The sequence below is a fragment of the Anser cygnoides genome, chromosome 14, assembly GCF_040182565.1.
Source record: "Anser cygnoides isolate HZ-2024a breed goose chromosome 14, Taihu_goose_T2T_genome, whole genome shotgun sequence".
NCBI classification, from domain to species: domain Eukaryota; kingdom Metazoa; phylum Chordata; class Aves; order Anseriformes; family Anatidae; genus Anser; species Anser cygnoides.
Genome location: NC_089886.1, coordinates 3,008,578 through 3,031,631, shown reverse-complemented (window position 1 = coordinate 3,031,631; position 23,054 = coordinate 3,008,578). Strand labels below are relative to the sequence as shown.

At 46.7% G+C, this 23,054-nt stretch overlaps 2 protein-coding genes across 8 annotated transcripts in view; one reads left to right on the top strand and one right to left on the bottom strand.

Annotated features, from left to right (window-relative positions):
* Window positions 1-5,057: 5,057 nt before the first annotated feature.
* Window positions 5,058-14,093, top strand: SKP1 (S-phase kinase associated protein 1). The gene is made up of 6 exons (XM_066977334.1): window positions 5,058-5,206; window positions 7,278-7,374; window positions 9,880-9,953; window positions 11,164-11,307; window positions 11,902-12,042; window positions 12,815-14,093. The coding sequence occupies exons 2-6, from the start codon at window positions 7,278-7,280 to the stop codon at window positions 12,848-12,850; spliced, it is 492 nt and encodes a 163-aa protein (XP_066833435.1). The 5' UTR covers window positions 5,058-5,206; the 3' UTR covers window positions 12,851-14,093.
* Window positions 14,094-15,785: 1,692 nt separating this feature from the next.
* TCF7 (transcription factor 7) overlaps window positions 15,786-23,054 on the bottom strand; it is a 68,891-nt gene continuing 61,622 nt past the window's right edge. For 2 of the 7 annotated variants that reach the window (XM_066977327.1, XM_066977328.1), the window contains one exon: window positions 15,786-19,630. In XM_066977327.1, coding sequence (XP_066833428.1) covers window positions 19,327-19,630 — 304 coding nt within the window. In that variant the 3' untranslated portion in view covers window positions 15,786-19,326. The remainder of the gene's footprint in view (window positions 19,631-23,054) is intronic. The other 5 variants (XM_066977330.1, XM_066977332.1, XM_066977329.1 and 2 more) reach the window with 4 other exon arrangements.

Here is a 23,054-nt window from a genome sequence, read left to right as displayed (position 1 = left end):
CTGCCTTCCAGTCTGTGTTTTTGTGGTTTGAGCAGCATTTTCCCGGGTTACAGCATGTGAGACCCAGGGTAGGTGGTTATCCCGTGACCTTGTTATCAAACTGCTGTGAAGCTGCTGAGATTTTTGGTTTTGGTTCACAAAGCATCAACTAGGCAGAAATCTGGGGGGCTCCAGCAGCACCATATCAGTATCGGCTCCTTGCTGCTGCTCTTGCCAGTGGCTGCATTTGGCACCTTCCGCTGCTCTGGGACCGGTGACGGAGGAGGAGCAGCACGACTTGAGGTGAGCATCCTGATGGAAACTTGGGGGCAGGTGCTTTTAATGAGAGGGCGGTTGATTTTGCAAATACTTGTACCCCTGTGTAAGGTTGTACGAAACTAAATGTTTGCTCTTTGGACCTCTCATTGACTTGTGTGTGTATATATATATTCCTCATCGGATACAGATACTGTCTGAAACTGGATGATGCATTTAGAAACAGTGCTGAACTGCCAGGTAGGAATGTAGTGTTGATACCAGTAATCTCAGATTGATTGGCCCGAGCTGCTTTAGCCTCCTTCCCAACTGGCTGTATTTTTCAGGCAGTTGGAAAAAACAGCCACTGTGCTGGCTGATCGTAAAACTTTCCGTCAAAAACCATTCCTTACCGCACCTGTCAGCGTGAGCTCTCCCGTCTCTTTTTTTCCTTAAGAAAAGGGGAGGCGCTGGAGGAGGGTTGTGTGGAAGGATCCTGCGCTGCTCACCGCACACTTGACCCACTTTGCTCCTCTGCCGCCACCGCCTTTGTCCTCAGGGAAGAGGAACGCCGCGCCGGGTGTGGGCGAGGAGGTGCTCCGCTCTGGGGGAGGCTGCTCTCGCTTCCCCCCCCTTTCAAATACAAAATCCCGTGGTGCTTGTGAGTGTGGTTATCTAGTGTTAGCTTAGTTTAACCATCTCAATTTCACTGGGCTGTCACTTTTTTCCCTTACAATCTCTTTTAAAAATGTTGTAAATTAGCCTGACTTCTGAAATGTGTTTTTTTTTCTTCCCATGGACTTTGAAACCTCAAAGCATTTGCTCTTCGTCGTCGGTGGTGTCAGTACCAGCCCAGAACCTGCCTCTTGCACTTTGAACAGCCGCCAGGCTGAGTAATGGTGCCACGGAACCAGGCCTGGTGGCTCCTCTGGGTCCCTCTGGCCCAGCCCCAGGACCACCCCGAGCTGCTCAGCACCACGTCCAGGTGGCTGCTGGAGCCCTCCAAGGACAGGCTCCACAGCCTCACTGTGCAGCATGCGGCAGTGTCCGGCACCTCCATAGTAAAGACAAAAAAAACCTGTAAAGTCAATGCAGCTTACTCACTATCACACCAGGTTCTCAAGGATATTCAGATTTGTTTGCCTGTGCCACTCGGGGATTTGGTACCCTTTTGCTAACGGTGCTGGAAGGGGGAAGCTTTCACCCAGCAGCATCTCCCTGGCTATTTATGCAGCCACAAGGACCATGGAGTCTGAGCAGTCCAAATTATTTCCATGGATGCTACAGCAAAAATGATTTTTTTTTTAAAAATCAGTATGTTTAAGTATGTGGAGGTGGACTGAAGATTAGGGAGTTAGATGCAAATATGCTTGAGGTAGGTTTGCTTCTATTTTTAATCAGTTTTTCCCTCATCTTCAGTCTTCTATGCATCTTGAATCCCTGTAGTTATGCAAGGAGAATGTTGCTAGAGGGAGGAAGAAAAGCTGATCAAGAAAAAACAGCTCATGTCTGCCTGCCGTGATTTAGTTAGCGAGTTGTCAGCCTATCTGACTAACATCTAAAGGGGGGCTCTGCCTTCCTCAGTACCCAATGTCTTGCATTGCTGTGGTACAGCTTAGATGAAAAGCAACATCTTAAGGATGCTCCTGTAATACAAGTTTTGATGAAGTGGAAACAATCACAGCTATTTCTGGAGTTTAGAGGGGACAAGAGTTTTCCTCTTCTGCCGTGTTGTAAGATTGCTTTAAGTAGCAGAAGTCCAAGCCTTTGAGCTGAGCAGTTTCTTCCCACTATCTATATCAGATATAAAATTGTTCTTTTATTTTTTTTTCCACTGAACAAGTCCTACTTTTCCTTGCACTGTTGATGTGGCTGTTCCTTTTACAAAACTGTTCTTCTGCTGTATTTTGGGGGAGAAGAACATTTTTGCTGCGTTATCTCCCCTACATGTAGACCAGGTTCTTGTCCAGATCCAGTGGTCACTCCTTGCATCCCAGCAAATGACACCCTGTGCCAGAGCAGCTGTGCTCTCCAGGCCCTGGAGTTCGGTCCTTGCAGGGCTGCCTTCCCTTCCTTCTGGAAATCCAAACTGAGTCCTGTGACGACATTTCCCAACTTGTTATCAGTGCAGCAAAGCTGAGGTCTTTCAATCCTGGTTCTCACTAGGCTTTTAGAAGCTCATGTCACATGTGGTATTAAAAAATGCTCAATCTTTTTACAGTATTATCTCCATGATCACCACCACCACTAATAGAATAAGCTTCTCTGTCTATAAACATGGAAAGTGTTAAGTGGTTTTTTTTTTTTTTTTTTTTGGTTGGGGGGCAGTAATTTTTATCTAAGCGGCAAGAGAAATAGCTGGGAACAGAATCCAAGGAGTGGAGTAAACCCAGTGCTGTCTGGGAGGCTGCTCTCCCTCCCTAATGCCATGCTCAATGTATTAAAATTCCCTTCCCCCTGCAGCTGCGTAGCTGTTCAGCTGGCTTCTGCCCGCAGCTCAGTGATGCTGCAAGAATGTAGGTCAGAGCTCTTCTGGATCTGATAAGTGTTAAATCAAGCTTACGCTGATCTTGGTTGCTCCAATCTTTCCAGATATTTGCTTTAGTGTTAAGCTTCCTCCTCTGGATTCTCAGTGGAGAAAGGCCCTTAATTGTAATTTATCTGTGGCTGATGCAGAGAACAATTATCTTTACAGCTCAGGACAGCAATGCTTTAGGATTGGTTTAGGATTATTTGCATTGGAATGATTACCTTTGCACCTAACAATTGAAATTGGCCCACACATTTTTTTTTTTAATTTTCTTGAAAAATCTTGCTCCCTGCCTTGCAGCTTTAGTCAAGGACATATCTTTTGTGTTAGTAATACTGCCTGACTTCCAGGACTTTGGCTATCACCACCACAGCAGCTGCTTTTTCATGACAAAGATAGCAAAAAGCATCCAGACTAGCTCGGGAGGTTCATTATATGATATGTAGGGCGCAGTGGGAGGTGGCTTTCACGTGATTACAGGATATCTGTGACAGACGTCTGCCACTTCTTAGGGTGTGTGGTGTTTTTGTTGCTTTAACTCTCCCAGACTACTAATTCAACAGATAGAGTCCAGTGTGGACTGAATTTTCTCCAACACCTTTAGAGAACTGTATCACGTATAAAGCTCAATTGCTTTGAATTATAATTGACACATAGGTCATAATTAGGCGGGGAATTTTGCTTTCTGCCTGTTCCTAGATTGTATTGCATCTGTCTTGTGTGCAGAGCAAAACCCACCCTCCTACTGCCTCTGCTTTGCAGTCTGAGGGAGCTTGATCATGGGCCAAAAATCAGAAACCTTGATCTCTGGCAAAATCGAGAAAAGGGATTTAGGATTTGCAGATGTTTTCCACAGGCCACCTTCTGTCATTATCTGATCTGCTAAGTCAGCGAGTATTAATATAAATAAAAAAAGCACATTTAAGGAAAGTGAAGGCGGTGTGTTTGTCTGTTTGTTTTTAACAGAGTGAATGTTGTTCTCAACACTGGAGCATGAGGTGGAGTGATTTAGCAGGAAAGAGGTAAATGTGCTGACTGTACAAGGTCACATTAGGCATAGTTTGGAGGCTTCACACATAATACACCCAACATATATAAGCCTGTGTTACATATACAAGATAGTTAGGCCCTAATAAATTGTAAACAACAGCTATCTGGTTACTAACACCAGTACCTCCGAGGAACCTCTGTAGAGAAGGTTGGAGGAACCTCTGCAGAGAAGCCTGCTGTATAAACACCGCCTGCCCCCTTCAGATGCTCACGCTCCTGCTCCACACAGGATTAACTCTCAGTTCCCTCCAAGTTAGGTCAGGTTGCTCGGTCATTTTCGAGTATGCTGTAACTAATGAGCTGCTCAGCATCCCCAAGCCTGCGAAACGAGATTCTTCAGGCAGGCAGGCAGGCAGGCAGTCATCTCCCCCAGTTCTCTGGAATTTATACAGAAACCGATTTAAGTGACGTGACCCAGTGCGGAACAGCCTCGTCATCGGGAGCGCCGGGCTGGCAGCCTGTGCCTGTGCGGCTTCCATCTCCGGGGAGCTGGCTGTGCTCTGAGCTGAAACCCAACCTGCTCCTCGTGCTTTTGTGCTGAATACTTGTAGGGTTGGGTTTTTGTGCTGGATACTTGTAGGGTTTGAGCTCTAGTGCTTGCTGTCGTGGTGGCTGAATGCTTGTAACGTTACTGCCCTGGGGGCTGTGTCACTCAGGTGAAGGTGGAAAAACAAGGGAAGGACGAAGACTTGGTGTTTCATTGCACTGATGTCCCCGCTTTGACGTGAACAAAGCGAGATTCTGTGCGAGGGACTCTGTGTGTTTAGGTTAGCGGGCGCGCTGGGGGCACGGCTGTCATTTCGCTGCCCTAACACCACAAATACTCGCTGGGCACCCGAGCGCCCTACAAACGCTGCCATAACACCACAACACAGCATTTATGTGAGGCCCAACCGCGGCCTCAGGCGGCGGGGCCGGGCCCGGGCCCGGCCCCCCCCGACTCCTGACGGGATTTGGGGGGGGGAAGGGGCGGGGCCGCCCCGGGCCCCTCAGCGCGGCCCCGCCGGGGGGCGCCGCAGCCACCGTCCCGCGGGGCCCTCCCCACCCCCGCGAGGCGCCCGCCGCGGCCGCCCGCGCTGCCTGAAAAACGCTCGGGCCCCCTCTCCGCCCTCCCCGCCGCCTCCTCGCTCCTCTCCCACCCGCACACCCCCATCGCACCCCACCGTTCTCTCTCTCAGCCTCCCTCCGCCCCGCTTAGCGAGCGGCAGCGCGGCGTTTCTCTCAGGCGCTCGCGGCGGGCAGCCCGGCAGTTGCGAGGCAGCGCGAGGCGGGGTCCTCTCCCCCTCCCCCCAGTGCCCCTCCCCCTCTATAAAAGCGCCGCCGCAGCCGGGCCCCGAGCGCCGCCGCCGCCGCCAGCTCCCGTCAGCGCCCGCCGGACGCCGCCGCCTCGCGGTGAGGGCCCGGGGCCGGGGGGGGCGTGAGGGGGGCGGGCGGCGGGCCCTGAGGCGGCAACCGGCGGGCGGGGGGAGGCTCCGCTCGGTGGGGCGGGCGGTGCGGCCTCGGGGGGGCCGTGAGGGGACCGTGAGGGGACGGGGGGGACCGTGAGGGGATGGGGGGGGCCGGGCGCCGCTGCTGCGGTTCCCGGGGTCTCTGGGCCCTGTCACGGCCCGGCGCTGGGGTTGGGGGGGTGGGGGGGATGTTAAGGAACGAGAAGCGGGGCTGCGGGGCCTGGTTCCCCGCCTGGCCGCCCCTCGGAGCTCAACGGGCGGCGTTCGGCCCGGTTCGGTGCCCGGTGGTAGGGGAAGGGGCTTGTTGGGGGGGGGGGGGGGAAGCGGTCCCGGTCCCCGTGGGGCTGCAGGGCCGGGCTCGCCCCGCGGCTGTGCGGCGTTATGTAACGGGAGGGCTGCCGGGGGCGCGCTGCTCCCGGCCCGTGGCTGCAGGAGCCGGGGGTACGTCCAGAGGGTCTGCTCGGGTCCCCCCTGCCCCCCCCAGGCGTCTTCAAGCTGCTGACTCAGAACCGTGCGTTAATCCTCGATTTATTTTTGTGGATGTTTGTGCATGCACGTACATATTTACATACCCATACGCATATGTATCTGTGCAAGTGTACGTACATATATTTATCCACACACACGTATGCGTATCTCTGCAACAATCATGGCTGCATCCCTCCAAAGCGCCAATCCCAATTAGCAGCGGCCCTGTCATATAGGGTTACGTTGCCGTGTAAACATTAACTACCTCCTTGCTCTGCCAAATGGAAATTAAAGCAAGGAGAACTCCGGGCTGGTGCAAGCTGCTTAATAACGTGCTTTGGCTGGCCTCCATTGGACTTGGTTTGCTGCAGTGCTGTCAGGCTGAGCCATGGCGATGAGCTGTGGGAGGCGTTCAGAAAGGGCTGGTGGAAGTTTGCTCCAAGTGGGGCAGCTGGCTCGCCTTTGGTAGTTCGGGTACCACTGCAAGGAGGTAGCATGCAGGGGTGGTAAGCTTGAGGGGGGAAGTACATCTGGAAAGGAATTTGAAGTTCTTTGGCACTGGGATTTTCCTCTGCAGTGCCTTGCAGGCTGTGTTTAGGAGTATGTGCTGCAGAGATTTTTCAAACAGGTAACTGGAGGAAAAACTGAAACTTGCAGTGGTCTGCTCCTAGCAAATATTTTGAATGGTAGAGCCATTATAACACATGGCACTAGTCTAAGAACTGATTTATAAAGCTCTTCAGCCAGGCAGTTAGGTCTGTCATGTCTTTTGGGTCAGTTGGTTCAAGTACAGTGATACCCACGCAGACCTCAAGTGTGGTTTTGGACAGAGGCAGTGACCTAGTGGCTTGCTAGGCACCAGTACCTTACTTCTGGCTTGGGGTTAAGTAGCTGGAAAGATGTTTCCTTGTAAATTTTGATTGTTACTTACTAGGATATCTTTACTGCTGCTTGTATTTTAGGTCTTATCTTGTTTGAAAAATTTTATTAAAACAAAGTTTGTTTGTTTTACCTGTGTTAAATACTTGCTTGTCTTACTGTTTCTTAATGCTAATAAAGTGCTGATGTAACTTCCTACTGTGTAAGAGCAGTGTTAAGTGCTGATCTTGTTCCTTGTAGTGGTAGAAATGCGCAGTGGTTGCTTGGATTTGAAGACAAATAGCGTTCTGGAATTGTTGTTGTAAGCTTATTTCAAGAGAGAGATAGCTCTAGTGTTGCATTTCATTTTTTAAGAAAGCACTACTGACTAATCAATTTTATATTTATCTTGAGGTTTCAACTTAAAAATAATCAAAAACATGTTCCCTCTCTTCTCTTTTAAATTGGTGGTAGGTTTCCTTCTATCAGTCCTTCTTAAACATCAGGATTAATGAATTTAGGCTTGTTGATTCAAGCAGCACATAACCTGGGTGTGCTGTAAGTGACATGGGGTTATCTGCTGCTGTTCAGAAGCAATGTAAATAATGAAGGTACCTTATGTATTTGAGTCAGCTAAACTTGCAATGTCTGCTGGATATTGTGTGAAAATAACTTTCCCTCTCTTATAGATGCCTTCAATTAAACTCCAGAGTTCAGATGGAGAGATTTTTGAAGTTGATGTTGAAATTGCAAAGCAGTCTGTGACTATAAAGACTATGCTGGAAGGTAAGAGTGGAGCCTCGTGCTGAGGTAGCAGTGTATGCAGGAATGCTTCCTGCGCAGGAATTCTGACCAGAGGAGACAAACTGGTACGGTGCTGAAGAAGGGTTCCCAGCCCATGAAACGGCTTGCTATCTCATGGCAGAACAGCTGGAGCAGTTGCTGTTGTAGCTTAAACTGTTTTGGGTGAATGCGCTTTCTCAAAAAGCTTGAAGTTCAGTCCACTTGTTAAGAGCAATTCCAGTGAGGCTGATAAAAATCTAAGCCCCCCAGTTTGCTTACAGACTACTTCAGTTTTGTGAAAGTAAGCAAACAGAACTTCTACTATGTATTAAAAACAAACTTTATTTTAGCGTGCAAACCATTCGTACTCCATAACTGCGTTTCCTTAAATGCGGTGGGAGATCAGAAACTAATGCACCGAATAAAGGTCTGAAGTGAAATATATATTGTGAGCTTATGCAGTGAAATTAGGTGGGGTAAATACTTGGTTCTGATCTCTTGCTGATATGAGTTTGAAACAAAAGAACTCGTGGTGGGGGAGGGGAAATCGCCAGATGGCTGGGATACAGAGCAAGCTGTGTCTAATCTGTCTGGTGCAAATCCTCATTGTTTACTGTTTTTTTTCTAGCTTTTGGGTGTATTCACAAATTAACTTAGAAACAATCTTTTGGTAGATGTAGTTAAAATGATGTCCTTGGGTATGAATCTTTGGCTGGCTGTGACACCTTATACGTAAGAACAACAACAACAAGGTTGAAATGCTCCAACCATTGAACGCTCCTTCTGCTTAATAAGCTGCTTTTGAACATCCAAGCAACGCGAGCAGGAAACCCAGCAGTCGGTGGGAATACACCGGAGAGCATCATTCCTTCCCGTTTCCTCACGCGCACGCTGTGTCACTGCCAGCGCTCAGTGGCACGTGCGTGTGGATGAAAGTTACGTGTGGCAAGTGTTGCCAGCCGGCCCCCTACCCGGCTGACCAAGAAGCAGCCCCCTAGCACAGATAAAAGGCGCCTCGCAGTACGGATGGTTAAGCATCACCAGTTCTTAAAAAATGCTCTGTGTTCCTGGTGCTGTGAATGAAGGGGGAGGAGCTGGAAGGTGGGGTTGCATCAGGTGTCACGAGACCACCAGTGAAGTGTTAATTTTCTGATAGCGTGAAATCCCAGTTCTGGAGGGGTGGGGATGAGTTGAGCAGAGTTGGCCGGTGTTGGGCTACTGCTCAAGTTATTTCCCTGTACCGACAATTTTGGGCAGCCCAATTGGTCACTTCTGACACTAGTATCTGCTACCAACTTCAAAGGAAGCGTTTGAGGTTTCCAGTAACTGGTAATATATGCGGTACCCTTTAACGACAATATTTTGGTTTCAGAACCTATGAAATTAGTTAATCTAACCAAAAAGTAGTATTAACTGATATCCCCCTAACGACAGTAGTTGACCTGTCTAAATACAGAAGTACACGCTGTTTTAACTGTGTGCAGATTTGGTCAGTGATGGTGTCACAGTCATCCGTTCTTAAAAATTAAACTCCTTGACGATGCAGAATTGGCTCACCTGTGCTTGAGTGAAGGCCTGTGTTGTTCAGCTACGTAGCTGATAAACAGTGCTGATCTGTGAGAGCCAGGGTGTCATCCAGCTGTTGGATAATAATAATAATAATAAAAAAGTGTATTCTCTATTCAGAGCTAACGTGGTATTTGTTCTGTGTAAAGAGTCCAAATTTTAATTGTCTTATTTTGACTTTGACTCCTCAATCGCATCAAGGGATGAAGTGACAAACCATCTGATTCTGTCATGCTCATGTTGACAGGCTTCTAAAACAGTGATTATCAGAAACTTTGTGCTGTAAGTGCATATTTGTTTTCTTTAATTGAAGGATCTGTGTTGCTGTCTTACTAGCCAAAGAAATCTGCATGCTCAGAATCAATGCAGGTGCTTCAGAGGCCAGCTAACTGGCATCTCAATGGCTGCGGTATTTACTGCTGCTGTGCGAGACAAAACATCGTCTGTGCTTACCACAGGAGGTTTAAGTTCTTTCTTAATAGTAAATTGAATCGGGGATTTCAGTTGGAACAATTTGATTGAACTTGTGCCTTCAGATCTTGAAAGTGGTAAAAATACTTAAATACTGTTCTTCGGGTTCTTTAACATATTCCATTCCCAGAACACAAAACTGCCAAGTTCTGCTCTAAACAAGTAACTGACGGCTTAACTGACTGTTCATGCTCAAAGAATATCGGCATCTCATCTGAGGCAGTCTTATTAGTTACTTAACCTAAAGGTTAAGTATAAAGGTTGGTATAACCTGGTATGTTTAATGCAGCCAAAGCTCTGCAGAGCCCCATCGAAAATATCCAAGTTTCTGGCTTAACCAGTTAGAGATCCTTTGCTACCAGGCCAGTCAGCCTCAGTGTTGATAAACAGTGGAGAATTGTTGGAGCAGCCCAGTTTGGAGAAGATCAATTCTTTTGTTTGCCGATTGCTTAGTCATCTTTCCTTTTTTAGATTTGGGAATGGATGATGAAGGTGACGATGACCCAGTCCCTCTTCCAAATGTTAATGCAGCTATTTTAAAAAAGGTAAGATGCTGAAAGTCACAGTTATATACCAGTAATGGAATATGGAATTAGTGATGGAGTTAGATATGTACCATAAAAAAAAAAAAACATTTATTATGTGTTAGCACAAGCTTAAGCAGTATGAGGTACGTGAGCCCAGGCAGCTAGGCTGTCTGAGAATGGGGCTGAGGCTGGCAGCTAATGGCAGACCTACAGGAGTGACCTTCTGGAAGGCTTCCTTCCTGCGGTGATGAGGTGGTGCCTGACATCTGTGCATCCTAGCATTTTGTGGCTTTAAAGCTCTGATTCTAACTGGGTTCTGTGCACTGAGCTTCTGTTCATGAGATCCAAATATAAGGAGAAAGGATGAAGGGACGGGCAGTGGTGGGAGTTGGTGACAGTAAGCATGTTGTACGGGTGCCGTGCTGCGTGGCACTTGAAGTGCTTCATAGACACCGTGCACACTTGGTGTTACATTTAATAATAGACCGTGATTATTATTGGGTCAAATGAGAAAAATGAAAAAGCGCGTTGCTGTATCTTGAGATGCTTTTTACTCTGAGCCAAAGCAAATGCTGGGCTGTGGGGTTAGTACAGGGTTAGGAATTATTTCCCAGTGGAAGTATGCGTAATTAACTTAAAACTTTGGAATTATTTTGGGTTGGCAGAATGGAAAAGGATTTTGCAGTAGACGCCTATTCCTTTTAATTGTCTGGGTGATGAGATAGTGCTCGATTTTATTTAAAATAACACTTTGGAAACATGCAAGGTTTTGTTTTCTGGGTAAAGTCCATACTGTGGTGAACATGTCCTGTTGGTAGCTAGTACCTCTCCATGCTCTTCCCGTTTATAGTGTTCTGTTCAGTATGAATTACGTTTTTTTCCTGTTCTTCAAATAGTGCAAAAGCCTCGAAATGAGGCTTCGGTTTTCTCTGCACAGTTCTGTGTGTTAGCTCAGGGCTTACAGTTAATACCAGGAGCTGCCTTTTAGGATCCAGAGTATTTAATTTACTAGCTACTGTCTCAAGTGGCCTTCTTGAAGGCTGTTGAACTCTGGGATTGGGAATTGATTCTTCTAAGATGAATCATATGAACATGCTCCATTAGATTAATATTAGAAAATATAAGGTAGAGGAGAAGGTACAGTTCTTCTAAAATGAAGCTAAGTTAGAGTTGGGGTCTAATAGAAGAATCACTCGGATAAAAAAATTAATATCAAAACTATAATTAGGTGATTCAGTGGTGCACCCATCACAAAGATGATCCACCTCCTCCTGAGGATGATGAGAACAAAGAGAAAAGAACAGATGACATCCCTGTGTGGGATCAAGAATTTCTGAAAGTAGACCAAGGAACACTTTTTGAACTTATCCTGGTAAGTACGTTCCTGAAGCATCAAGACTGTGCCTGTGCAGTGCCCTCTGTTCGTGTGGTTTACAAATACAGGCTTTATGCTGCTTGAATAACTTCTTCATGGGGGGAAACGAGGGTAGTGCAGGTAGTTCTGGCAACTACTACTGGGTGAAATCGGTGAATGTTAAAACGTTAACCTCATGCTAGGCACCAGTTTATACTTGCTCACCTACCAGTTCCTGTCCTCTTGTGCATTTGTGACCCTCCAGCTGTCTTTTTTCACTTTTGCAGCTTTTGAGTCTTGGCTAAAGACTTATTACTTTGTTTGTAGATCTCCAGTACTCCATTTATACTCATCTAGCTTTATTTTTTAAAAATTTGTGCTTTTTGTGGTATTGTGACACAGTCGTACTTGTCTTAGGTAGTTAACAGCAAGTTAACTGGCAAGTAAGTTTTAGGTACTGTTATTTCAAGGTTCTAGCTAGAAGCTTGTCAAAGTGGAGATGGTGTGTTTGTGGTTACAGCATTTTACAGTGCTGTAAGCAAAATTTTGGTAGTACATCTACAGAGGCAGACAAATGATACTGAGGCTTTAAATTTGGAAACTCTTCTACAGGCTGCAAATTACTTGGACATCAAAGGCTTGCTTGATGTCACATGCAAGACAGTTGCAAACATGATCAAGGGGAAAACTCCAGAAGAAATTCGCAAGACATTCAATATTAAGAATGACTTCACTGAAGAGGAAGAAGCACAGGTACTTGATCTGGGTTTAATTATAATTTAGCTTTTTTCCTACTGAATCAAATGTGCAGTGTTTCATAATATCATGCGTGATGCAACCGACTGGTTATTAACAATAAATGTAAACTAATGCATTAACTACTCTTAATTGGATTGCTACTGGTGAAAGACCTTCCAGTGTCTACAGTGCTGGCAGCCCATTGCTCGAAGAAGGCCAGAAAGCGTGTTGACTTCTTAGCTCAGATGTGTGTCTTGTGAGAAAGAAAGTAGGATTGCTTATGGCAGTCTTAGATTGCGGTTGTGGAGCTGTAGTAACAGTGCTGCTGCTGGTGTGTTTTTGCATGCGGCTTGAAAGGTAAGGTGCTTAGATTCCCAACTCTAAGTCATTAATTCATCGCCTTAGAGCTTCAACAACAAATGAAGTGCCAAATGGTTAAGCTGGGAAAGATCAGACCAAGATACCTTGCTTAAATACAAGGGCAGTGAATTGTATGCTTTAGTGTGTCTGCGGTACTGTGTCATGAAGCGAGCAGTTAAGGTTTAAGCCAGTCCATTTGTGTTACTTGGTGAAACAATTCAGTTCTGATCAAATCTAGGCACGAGAGGTTTCTTGATTTATATGGATAAACAGGTCAATTCAGAAGTCTTGGTTACAAACTGTGCATGAATAAGGGAAGCTGCTTCCAAGCTCGTGCCTTTCTGCAGTAAGCAATCCTGAATGCTTATGGGAATTTGCAGCTAACTTGTAAAACTTCAGTGCATTAACGGTTAAATTCTTCTTTCAGGTACGTAAAGAGAACCAGTGGTGTGAAGAGAAGTGAAGTATTGTGCCTGACACTCGAACACTGTAAGGATTGTTCCAAATACTAGTTGCACTGCTCTGTTCATAATTGTTAATATTAGACAAATGCAGCAGCAAATGAAGTTGTGTTAGCAGGATATTGTTCCCTTTGCATGTGTAGTGTTTTTTTGAGTATAAATTTAAATCTTCTGAGTTTTTACTAGTGTAATTGGATGTCTTTTTACTTTACTCTGCAATGAATAAAACTGATCTAAGTGTGGATTCTGTATGGGAAGTAGCACTTAAGGTTGTCATTTTCATTATGCTTTTTAACTGTTCCAAGTCCAGTTACAATCTTAAGCATTGACTTCACCATTGTAAATAAAACCACCCATGATTTCTTCCTCAAGAACAAAACACTTACTTACAGGGTATTGATAGCTTCAGAGAGGGAAAAAAAAAAACACCTAAAATGTGTCTTGGGGAGCTACGTGAAGTTTGAAAAAAAAAGTTGCTGATTTCTTCTGAAAGCATTTTGGGAATATTAGTATTACTTAAAGCTATATAACTTTAAAGGTTGTTCTTCTGCATTTAAAAAAAAAAAAGAAAAAAAATCTGTCCACTTTCTTGTCCTGTTAGTCTTGCCTGATAGACTAGTGTAAGGTGTAATCTAGGGCTAAGCAAGCTCCTGAGAGTTACATTGGAATACTTCAACCATGTCTTGAAGATCTGCCTCTAGCTGTTAGCAATTGGAGAGTGTGTTGCTTTATGCACAGGACAGGTGTGTTTTTATACTTCTCGCTAAAAGTGGAATCCAGGTTTGACCAAAAATGACTGACATTACCAAAGTTAATATTATTGACCTGTGCATGCCATTAGTGGCTGTTCTTAGGCAATTTTAAACAGTCCTTGTGATGTAGCTCTTTAAAACATGGTTTCATGTGTCCACAGGAAATCCTTTTGCCTCTGTATGTGATACTTCAGCTTGTAGAGACTTAATTATTGCATACAAAGCTAATGCAGTATCAAGCTTGACTTCTTTGGACAAAGCCACTTGCAACTAGTTAAACAGTAACTGGTTTCCTGATTTTTATTATTTTTTTTTTACAGTTCCCTTATAGGGAGTAGGGGATGGTTGTGTGGTAGATCTTTGAGGTGTGCTCTTAGCTTGTATTGCATTCCATTCTCTGTATAAACCTTAGAGTAGAATGAACCTTAATAAACATACTTAACTCACTTTAAATGTGTTTCACTTCTGAATTAATAAAGGGCTTTTAAACTTTTGTTTGCAAATGGTTCTAGTTATTTGAAACCAGACAATCCTAGTGTCACTTACTACTGAGTATACAAATAATAGTACTGAGGGAGCAGCTAATTGAAATAAAATCTTTATATCTGTTTTAAATGACTATAATGCAAGTCACTAGTCAGTTGCAGTGGGTGACTCAAATTATGTCTGGAGCTAAATCCAGATGGATTTTTTTTTTGATGGCTTACCAGCTTTTTAGGTAATCTTGCTTTGATGTGGCCATTAATGAAAGCATTCATAACTTGGTCTAAAGCAGCACTCAAATCCGTGCTGTGGATGCAGTTGCTGGTCACACGCTTATTCATAAGGCTGCTGGGCCTGCGTCTGTGCTGGCGATGGTGTTGTCAGTGGGCATAAAATCCTCCAGCGCTGCAGATCTGGATGGATGAAGCAGCTTTCCCAGCATCCTGTATTGCAAACAATACGACTCAAAGTACTACTAGAGAAAAGCTTCTGATAACAATTCTTGTAGTTGAATACTCAGCTTAACCTGGGTTCTTTCAGGAAACAAATCCAGCTCTGTGCATGAAGCTAGTGTCCCAGGATCACCCTGGAGTGCTGTGCTTCTGATACAGAAGCCTGGTACTGTAATTGTGCTCTCAGGTAGAAACCTACGTGTGATTCCTCTGGGTGCCGGTCATCGGGCTAGGATCGATGTCTGTTGGCAGCCGCTGCCCTACGCGGTGCCTCACTGTGCTGCAGGATGAGGAAGAGACAGAGGCATAGTTTGTCTTCCTTGTTAACCCTGCTTGTACTTTGTTTGCACAAAACACACCTGTGGCAAGACTTGCTAATTATTAAGACAGCTTGCCTAAGCAATAACCCCTTAGCTTCACCATGAAAGCATTTGACCACTGTGGCCTTTGCTGAAGCTCCGGAATCGTGCCAGAGGGCTGCTGATAAGAGCAGTGCACACACAACTCATGCAACTGTGGCAGTAGAGTAGCATGCACAACAAAGGGCTATTGTGCTCGGAGGTTTGTATAGCTGTGACAAATTTTAATATTCTTAGTAGGCCAGGTCGTTAGGATTCCATACAACTTATTTTCTCTGGAATTGCCCTGTAGTACTGTCTCAGACTTCATTCAAATTCTGTAGCTGCCAGATGTCTATGTCAGTGAGAAAACGCCTGTTTTAATCTCTGAATGTCCAACCTCTCAGTTGTCTCATCCATTCGAGCAATTAGTGCTGGGCTATAGAGAACCGGCCTCTGTACGAAGGTGCTGCGAGGTAGTTTGGGGTACAGTGCCGCTGCTACGTGGGTTTTCCCTCTCCAGCTGGACCTGATGCCTGCTGTTGTAAGAGACGCTGGCTGCGTATTTTGGAATTTTTGAAAGGGAGACACTGACCAACTTTCCCATTGCCAAGCTTTATTTTGCTGTTTAACTTGTATGGTGCTGCCTGAATTTATTAATCTTTTTTCCAAGTCATGGCCTAATCAGAGAGCTGCTCTTGGCAAAAGTGATTAAATGGCCTGTGGGGAGGAAGTCAGCTGTAGTGATCGTTTTATGTAAAACGTACATTTCCTTAGTCTTGGTTTACAATTTCAGTCTTATACCTCTGTTGAAGACTATTGGCAATTATTCTAAAAAGTATTTAAACGTACAAATGCTGAAAAAAAAAAGCAAGAATCTTCTTCAGTTCCAAGAAATAATTATTTGACGCCTTCGTAGGTTTATAACTTCCAGTGGCCTATTTTGAATAGCCAGTCTGGCAATTACTTTATTTATAAAGCTATAAACATATTTTGAACATAAAAGCCAAAAAATACAAACTCAGTGAAGTAAAAAAATTACAACAAATGATGGAGAATCATTGGACAAATGAAAGTACAGCTGCAAAACATTTATCCCTGCTACATACATACAGTGGTTTTACTTGGCTTAATGAAGTGGTATTTCCATGACTTCTACATTCAAACTGGTTTCAGGAATTCAAATGCGTATTTCAAGAAAAGTTGAAATTGCTGTAAAAGAACTAAAAAAAAATCTTGTTGCGATAAAAACTTAAGGGCAAAGTTTTCCTTCTATTACAAAAGAGCATTAACACAAAATAATAACACTTCATATAGCAGTTCTAAAGACACTTTTTTGGTATTAATTAAAGTAGCTCTGTTTTGGCATTGATTGTTAACCGTAGGGCACGTAACACAAGTTGCTCATGCTTGCTGTTTTGTCTCAGAAATGGACAGTTTACAGGTCTATTTCTTGCATGTCTTGGGGAGGGGGGGGATTAAATTTTCTCAGACCAGTATAAACTGAAGATGTTACAGTGTACCAGGTGGAAATCGTGTTTATACTGCAGTAGCTGAAGCCACAGGGGTAAGGTCTGGCGACAAAGCTGTACGCACAGAGCAGAGCGCAGGGCCAGCACGACGCGACGTCAGCGAGCCCCGTTTTGGGGCAACGGTCAGAAAAGGGGTGTAAGAAGTGTAAGTGTAAGCGCTCCGTCTGCGTGGCTGAGGAAACGCGCTGCGCCTGCGCTGTGCGCGCACAGGGAAAGGCTCCTGCAGGAGGGGAGCAGCAGCTTGCACCAAGGAGACTTTGCAGGAATCGGATGGAATAAACATGATGAGCGGAGGCTGCAATACAGAGGGGCCTTTCCCTGGTCAGCGTGCCCTGAACCAAGGCAGGCAGCCCGAACGCCGTGGAGGGGCCCTGAGTAGCCTTGAAATCAGCGGGTGAAAGTCCTAACGAGTTCTGAAATGAATGACGGCTCTTCTGGGCATGCCAGTGCTACTCGGTCCTTGGTCAAGATGCGCAGTTTAATACTGTTCAGGACTTTCCCCTAAATTTCCTCTGGTGTTATTTAAACACATCTGCTTTTTTTTTTTCATACCCGTCTTTGCTTTGCTGCTAAATTACGTTTTATCCGACCACAAAATAGCGATCAGGTATTACGGTATGCCAGCTTTACGCCCAGTTTTGAGTTACGCTAGGCCACTGATGGGCTCAGTGTGGCTGATTTGTCAGCTGTGGCTTTTACAGTAGTTGACACTTCTACAGCACCTTACATCGAAGAGTCTCAATGAAAAATGGTCAGCTGAGACACAGCTTTTTTTTTTTTTAAAGATTTTTTTTTATATATATAAGGAGAATCTATGTCAGTTCTGGGAATAGTCTGCTGAGTTCCTCTGTTGAGCACTGGACCATGCTGTTGTCTAAGCTTGCTAAAATAATTTAAAACTGAGCAGATCGTGTGTTGATCTAGTGCTATGTAATTAACCCTCTGAGTGCCGTAAGTACACGGCCAAGTTCAGCTGGCAGGCGCTTCAGGTAATGTCACTTCTCTAAGGGTTAAAATGACTTTCAGGTTTGTGCACGTAGCTTTCATTCAGTGCTTCTGAAGTTACATTTACACAGGAGAGGAATTAAGCAATAGGTTTAGATCTAAACTAAAACTGGAATTAAAAAGTCTACACTACTACAAGCAAAAGTACCTAAATAAAGGGAATAAACCCAAAGACGCTCTACAGACTAATCTTTTTTTTTTAAAGTTTTCAATCTTTGATGCATTAACTTGCTTAAAAAGTTGTTTAGTCCAATGTAAAAAAATTAGGGTTTTTGTTTTTTGTGTTAAGAAAACAATATAAAAATATTTTTACATTATAAAGGTCATCTTAAATTTCTTGCAGTTCTACAATAACATTACTACATAATTTGCATTCAGTACTCTAAAACCTATTCTGTAAAGTAGAAAAAAATAGATCCCCCTCTCCCTCTGTCTGTTGTTACTTTTCTCTTCAGCAGTCTAGAATATATTTATTCCAGGCAGATTCTGGTCTCTGTGACAAGTATGCAAACATGAAGTAAATCAGTAACTTCGATTAATTTGGGATTTACATCAGGTTTTGGAGATCAGAATCTGTCCACAGTGTTTTTGTTTGTCAAGCTCAACATATAAATAAAATACCAGAAACTGGTAAATGTTTTCAGGCTGGAGAGAATACATTAACATTTGGCATCGTTGTGGAGGTAGAGGGAAGATCTCTGAGAAAAAGCTAGAATAAGTGAATAAGTTTTTTTTTTTTTTTTAAAGTTCTACACCAAATCATCAAGAAATGGTTTTGATCTTGCAGAGGGTAAGTACGGACTGTAAGCAGAGAGCAGGGCAGCGTGCTGCTCTGCTCCCGGCCTGCCCCAGGGAAGGGGAGAGCCAAGGGGGGGCAGAGCACACACCGCGGCCTGTCCTCCACCCCTGCTTGCCAAGGAAGAGGCTCTGGGCCGGAGCGTAGCGCTCGAGTACGGCTGTCGGGCGTTACGGCTTTACACAGGCTCCGTGCACACGTGCTGTGCTCCTCCCGTGTGCCGGTGCACGGCTGGTTGCAGAGTTAGGCTTTTTGAGGCTGCACCCAGGCCGCTGGATGAGAATTCTGCCTGTCCAGATCGGCAGTGACCGAGCCACGACGGCAAGGGCGGCCCTGCACCGACGCGGGCAGCAGTCGGCAGTCTGACTTCAAGTTGGCCGAGCTCCTGCTGCGCCCGGCCAGCGCCCCGCTTTCCTCTGCTAGTGGGATCGACGTCTGCACAGAGACCTGTTACCTGTAAACAGTACCTTCCTGTCCTCAGACACGAAGCTTAAAAAATACACCTCACTTGTTTAAATATTTCATTTCTCTGTCAGTCAGATCAGGGAGCTAGCATCGCTACATTTAGTCTTCGGGCATGAGGGCTTTTACAAAATGCTCCTATTCCAGCTTTTCCAGCCCCGTGGTACAACGGCTACGGGAGATCTGTGACTGACTACAGTTTAAAGCAGCTCAGAAGGCAGGAAATGGAAGCCAGTGTTAGATTTATAGCACCTACCACCTACTGCAGCAAGCTGGGGGTTCCTCTTTGCTTTCCGCCATACTTGGAGATAATGCAGTTAAAAAAAAAAAGAAAAACCCCAAACAAACAAAAAAGCAGCACAGGGCAGGGACAAAAGGCTTGTTTACTCATCAGCACTTAGAAATTTTGGCAAATACTTTTTTTTTTTTAAACCTTTTTTTTTTTTTAAAGTCACTTTTCTATCTTTAACCACCACCCCCCCCCCAAAAAAAAAAAAAAGAAAACAACAAAAAAAGAGTTTTCCAGCATCCTTAAATCATTCCGTCGCCTAACTTTGCAAGTTTGACAGTGAACTTGGGGAATTTGGACGGGCCTCCGGTGCTGTTCAGTGAGCAAAGTGCCCGGTGTCTCGGCCAAGGCGGGCGGGTGGGCGCGGGGCTACGTCCCCGTGGGGGCCACGCTGGGCGCCGGGGGCTCCGCGGGCGCGTGGGGCGAGCGGTGGGCGCTCGGTCTGGAGGAGCTGGCGGCCGGGCCGGCGTGGGCCAAGACGGGGAAGGGGTCGGGAGGCTCTCGGTGCGCGGAGGCAGCGGGGGCTGCGGGCTGGTCTGAAGGGAAAGCAGAGGGTACGCGTTGGAGTGCATCCAGGGGAGAGGGAGGGGAGTCTATAGCACTTCCATCGGAAGAAACTGGGCTGGCACAGCGTCCTTCTCCTTGTAAGTACCGAATGCACTTCTTTTTCCTCCTAAGAACAGTGGAAGAGAGTTAGCCGTAAATAAGGCGAGCGTGCGGTCACGCACCAAAGGGCGGGTGGGACGCGGTGCGGGCGGGGGGCTCGCAGCCGGCCCTGCGGGGGGGGGGCCCTGGGTGGCCACGACCGAGTGGCCGTGGGCTTGTGGCCGTGCTGGGGTGGCCGTGGGCTTGTAGCCGTGGCGGTGGCCGGGTGGCCGTGGCCGCCCCCGGCTCCCTCATGCGCAGGGCGGCGGCTCCGCGCCGCGCCCGCCAGGGGGCGATAAAATGGCGGCGGGGCCGGGCGCGGCCGGGGCGAGGCCCGGTGAGGGCCAAGGCCCGGCCCGGTGGGGCAAGGCCCGGCTCACCCGTGCTGTGGGCACGGACGGCTCTGGCCGTGCCAGGGATCCCCGCTGAGATGCGGCACAACCGTGCCCTTCTTGTTTGCCCTGCGGGACGTAGCCACGGAGGAGCGCCAGGTCACGCGCTGCCAGGACACCGCGCTCCCCATCGTTTTTTTGGCTTTCCTCCTAAGGCAACGCAAGTCAACCCAAACTTTTAAGGTCTTAAGGGTGTTTTTGCCTGTAGCACACTTCCTACCGCTTTCCTAGACTTGCACGCAACATATCATCTACTTAGCTCTTTTTCTTTCTGCAGCAAAAGCCTCTGATCTCAGCCTATTCATAACACCTCTGAATCTCCAAATACTTCACATTCATTCCTGCCTCTGACGATGACTCAGTGACACGGCTGAGCTGAAAGCACTCAGCGGGCTCGTGAGGAAGGAAGAAAAAGGCCAGCGACCGGCTGGCGGAGGGCACGGTCTGAGGCTGGCTGAGGTCCTGCCAGGGATGCTGGAGCAGCTCTGAGCCGTTCACAAGACTCATTTGTCTCTGGAGCATCGATCACCTTTTAAGCTGCTAACTAGGCTAAGGAAAAGCAGCCAGGACGGTGCCACCCTTCACACTTCAGCCCGTGGCTTTCCTGGGCAGGAAGTGTTCACTGCGATCTGTCTCCTCGGAAGGTGAGACACAAGCACAAAGTGCAACGCGCACACACAGGGAGCAAGCGATTAGGCAGAGGTGTGTGAATGAACCTGCCCCCAGACTTCTGCTGCAAAGAGCAGCCGGCGGCAGATCTGCTCACAAAAAGGGTTTCATGGAGAAGTACCCAGCTGGTGACAATCTCTCCCGCTAGCCCCACATTCCCAGTAAGAAACTCCTGCTCCTGTGTTGGATGTGCTGTCCCCTGTTGGTCTGGGGGCTCAGAAATACAAGCCACACGCTGTCCTCGCTGTAACCAGACGTGGGCATGATTTCACTGCATCCCGGGACAATTCTGCTGTTTGGTACCAAACGCAGGAATATGTAGCCTGTGTTTACCTGAGCTCCAGTTGCCATCTCACACACGGAGCTGACCCGTTCCTGGCTATTCAGGTAGCACCTCGCACTGTCTCATGCTGTCTTTACAGGCTCTGTATGGAGTTGGTTTTCCTTCTCTTTTCCTGACAGATCCCTCATGTCGCCTGCTCTGAATCCTCTGGAGCAGTTCAGTACAGTTTTAAACAATAGAGCTCTCGAGATGTCACCTTAACAGTAGTGAGGGAACAATTCCTCTGCTGGAGATGCTGTTAATGACTTTATAGCTAAAAGAGCTAAAAAGAATGTCTGCCTCCTGCTCAGCTCCCTGCCTCGACTGTCTCATCTGAGGAAAACAGATCAAATGGAGAACTTGCTAATGTGGGCACACACCTTTCTTTGATCTTACTAATGAAAAACTAGACAGTGTTGGAATATGCATTAACTAGCCCAGTATTAAACATGACTTTGCACTGGATGTGAACAAGAGAAGTGGTATTACTGCTGTCAGTGTCATAGTTAGCTGTGGTGACCCAATTAATGTGATATGAAACACGACAGCCCTGCTGAATGGAATATTTAACACTGAGGTTATTTTGCACGGGCTGTAATTTCCCAGAGCAGAGAAACCTCAGGACAAGCTGTATTTCCCACAGACATTTCAGGAGTAGCTGCAGGATGGAGAGTTTCAGCAACCTACTCGTAAGATGATACATATCTATCCACTCCATCCACTGATTCGATTAGATGTAAAATAATGGAGAAAAAGCAGATCTGATACTACAGATTGTTGATAATGAAGCATTTAGTGGGCTAGGGCTGGCATGGCTACCATACAGCTAAAAGGATTTATCCCTGTCCTTTAGGAACTACAGCACCCTGGAGCATTTTGCCCTGGTGTAAGGGGGGATGAGGGTGAAACCTCCAGAGCACGACCACCCCATTTTAACCAGTTAAACTCTCCTCCTGTGGAGTGTGAATCCTTTGGCGGGCATTGCTCTCTGCAGGTATCGGTGACCACAGCACGCAGGACAGAAGCCTTTGAGCTGGCAGCGGCACGTTAGTACAAAGAATTGCAGAGAAGACGTGACTAAATAGTGTTTGAGAAGCAAAAGTTTTTTAAAAAAAAGCATGCTAAGGTCTATGAACACTTCAGCAGCCTGTGTTAATCGGAAGCAATGCAGAGGGTTAGCGCTGAAGCTGAGTTAAGAGAGTTCAAACGAAGTCGGAGCGGAGCTGCAGGAGCTGCCCCCGACCTGCTGTCCCTTGGCTTGGGGCTCTCTGCCACGTCCTGGGTGTCACAGCCATCCCTCTGGACATTCAGGGTGACATATCAAGGAGGTATTAAGGGAGTTCTGTCCAGTTTTCTTATCAGTTAAATGGTGCTTGATGATACCAACCACCACAAATGCAAGCACGGGACGTTCTGAAGCTTCTCTGAAGAAGTAAGGAATTCCCAGGGGAAGACGCAGCGCTTGCTGCTGCCCAGGTGCAAGAAGAGGTGGCAAGGTGCGTGCCCAGCCTCCTTGCTCACACCCGTGGCGCAGGGGTCTGCCCGACCCCACCAGCTGATGGTCTGGGACCTTGGACAGCCTGGGTCAGCCTGTGACCAAGCACTACCGGGACTCTGCAGGGCTACACCTCCAGGATTCAGAGTTGGATGGACTAAATGATTTCCCTCGCTTTATTCCGCAGTAAGCATGTGAAGCAATACTTCTCGCTGTACTTTCAGCTTTTGCTCGTCTTCAGCACACAGGTATGGAAACCTGGAAATGCACGTGCTGTGCTGTGAGCCACAGACCTCTGTCTGGGTCCAGGAGCCCCCCTGAGCTTTTCCTACCAGGATGCACTTGCAGACACCCTGAGCCAGGTACTGCCGCGGTTCAGGCACTGCGCTTCACCGTTGCCTTTCCATGATCATGCCCTAGAAGCCACGAGGCATGAAGTGCTTGCAAACTGACTCATGGCTTAAGGCTTTCCCACCCCATGGTGGGTGCTGCAAAACTTCAGGGCCAACGAGGGAACACCTTGGAGTATGTGGTTAGTCCCAGGATAAGCAGGAAAAACCTTCACTACTCGCTA

Coding starts and splice junctions, on each gene's coding strand:
- SKP1 (XM_066977334.1), top strand. CDS start 7,278: ATGCCTTCAATTAAACTCCAGAGTTCAGATGGAGAGATTTTTGAAGTT. Junction 7,375..9,879: donor TATAAAGACTATGCTGGAAG/GTAAGAGTGGAG, acceptor TTCCTTTTTTAG/ATTTGGGAATGGATGATGAA. Junction 11,308..11,901: donor CACTTTTTGAACTTATCCTG/GTAAGTACGTTC, acceptor ACTCTTCTACAG/GCTGCAAATTACTTGGACAT.